Consider the following 2286-nt stretch of genomic DNA (forward strand, 5'->3'; position numbering starts at 1 on the left):
TTGCGATTACCACGCCTGCTCCAACTGCCTCGTAGCTTATAACCAGTAACGTCGCGGCGAAGGCGAAGCTACATCCTCTAGAAAGTCTAGTTCTGTATAATGACAGAAGACTTGTAAAACAAACTGCGAACAAGTTCGTACAGTATTCCATGTCAGAGGTACAATGCAGCAGACCATTTTACCGAGCGGTGTCAATTAGCTTGTTGAATAGCTCAGTAGCTCTCTACTGTAGTTGATCCAGCGTGCGTTTTAAGTGCTTGTTCACTGCGCTGCAAGCAAGGCAAGCAAGGACAGACAACCTCGGACTCAGCTGCGTGTCGCGCGATTCCGACGCAAATAGTGTGACCAACATTTCCTTCTGAAGTTGCACAAAGGTTACGTGGCAGCGTGAGAAGCTGCCGATTGATAACGGTCGAGTTCATTTTTTCTGGTGAAGGTCCGGACGTTGCTTCTACTGACGTCACTCGTGGCACACAAACTTATTCGGTTACTTTTGCACCGGTAGTACATTCTTGGTGCTTGTTGACGTTGTCTTGGCCACTAACGCGATCTATGTACCGCAGTAGGTTTAGAACAAGCCACATTTTTAGGCCGGCCAACCATCGTTATCGCCTTGTTATACGTCACGGGTACCTCGCAAGCTAATGGTGCGATGGGGCAAATGCGATCGTGTTGTAAGTGTTTGGTTTTGAGAAGAACCGTGGTGCAACTTCATGCTTGGATTTTCCGACCACTCAGTCGCTCAAGTGTCGGATTGAGGCTCGGCATGACGCCCCAATCACCATCGGCCGTCAACATGCGCGAAAGATCGCGTTTTGGGTGAGCATGGATGGGACTAAGAACATCGCGAACCAAGATCAGCGAAGTCTGACAAGCAATAGCCAGCTACAGTATTTAAAAATGTACTCCCAACAGCGCTTAAAAAGCAAGGAACTTGCTGCTGCCTTGACGGCTAAAGGCGTTGTTTCAACGGCAGAAGAAGGCGAAAACAGTAAGACGTGATTTTACTACAGCTGCACAAACAGCCCGCGTCGACCTGCGACGCGGTGCGTTTGGCTCCACGTGGCCGCGCTGTAGCAGGCCGTCGCGTGACCAACGTCACTGACGACGGTTCACTCCGGAAGATCCTTCTGGTGTGCTCGGTGGGACATGGCAGATTGGCACTTCCGACCTTGGGGCACTGCCTTGCCAGATCCGCTGAGCTACCGCACTAGCATCCGTTGGAGTGGTTAGCAAGAAAAAGTTGTATTCTGCAAGGCAGAGCGAGCGCTCCACTATGAGCGCGCTCTACGTTTCTAGCGCGCGCAGACACCATTTGAGGTCCGTGTGACGTGGGTGCCACGTGGTGATAACGACCAATCAACGATCAATGATTAGGGTACTGTTGGCTGCAGCCGATGCCGGAACAAACGTCCGACTGGCTTTCTGCGCAATTCCGTTTGTTTGGATCGCTCTCAGTTTTCAATTTCCTCACAACATGGCCGACGAGCACTTCATCACGGTCACGACACCCAAGGCCGGCGCCAACATTCTCGTTGACGTGCCCAAGACGACGCTCGAGTGGAAAAACATCACCAAGGTCGTCAAGGTCAAGAACCCGTCAACCAAGTCGGTCGACGACAAAACGATTCTCAACAATGTCAGCGGCATCGCTGTCCCCGGCGAGCTTATCGTGCTCATGGGCCCGTCCGGCGCCGGCAAGTCGTCGCTCCTCGACGTCATCGCTGGCCGCCAAAACGACTACACGGGCTCCGTCCTCGTTAACGGCCAAAAGTGGACAAAGCAAATGAAGAAGCTCTCATCGTACGTCATGCAGGACGACGTCTTCTACGAGACGCTGACCGTCAAGGAACACCTCCTCTTCCAAGCCGAGCTTCGCATGGGCAAGACCTTTGACGCCGCCCAGCGCGAAGCCCGCGTCAACTACGTCATCGAAGAGCTTGGTCTCGACAAGTGTCGCCACTCGCAGATTGGCGGCGGCCGCATCCGTGGCATCTCGGGCGGTCAGCGCAAGCGCCTTAGCTTTGCGACCGAGATCTTGACCAACCCGTCGCTCTTGTTCGTGGACGAACCGACGTCGGGTCTCGACAGCTTCATGGCCGAGTCGGTCATCCAACAGCTGCAGACGCTCGCGCGTGAAGGCCGCACGGTCATTGCGACGATCCACCAGCCTGCGTCGGAGCTCTTCGCCCTCTTTGACAAGCTCGTGTTGCTCTCGGATGGTCAAACTGTGTACAACGGCAAGGCGTCGGACGCGGTCGAGTACTTTGCGTCGCAGGGTTTTCC

The 2286-nt window shown here is 54.2% G+C and overlaps 1 protein-coding gene across 1 annotated transcript; it reads left to right on the forward strand.

Moving 5' to 3' along the window:
• Positions 1-1453: 1453 nt before the first annotated feature.
• SDRG_17247 (hypothetical protein) lies at positions 1454-2279 on the forward strand (the record flags this gene model as incomplete). The annotated part of the gene is made up of 1 exon (XM_008623487.1): positions 1454-2279. A coding segment is annotated over exon 1 (801 nt), but the record flags the coding sequence as incomplete, so codon positions are not given.
• Between the last annotated feature and the right edge of the window lie 7 nt (positions 2280-2286).

The sequence above is a fragment of the Saprolegnia diclina genome, assembly GCF_000281045.1.
Source record: "Saprolegnia diclina VS20 unplaced genomic scaffold supercont1.226, whole genome shotgun sequence".
NCBI classification, from domain to species: Eukaryota; Oomycota; class Saprolegniomycetes; order Saprolegniales; family Saprolegniaceae; genus Saprolegnia; species Saprolegnia diclina.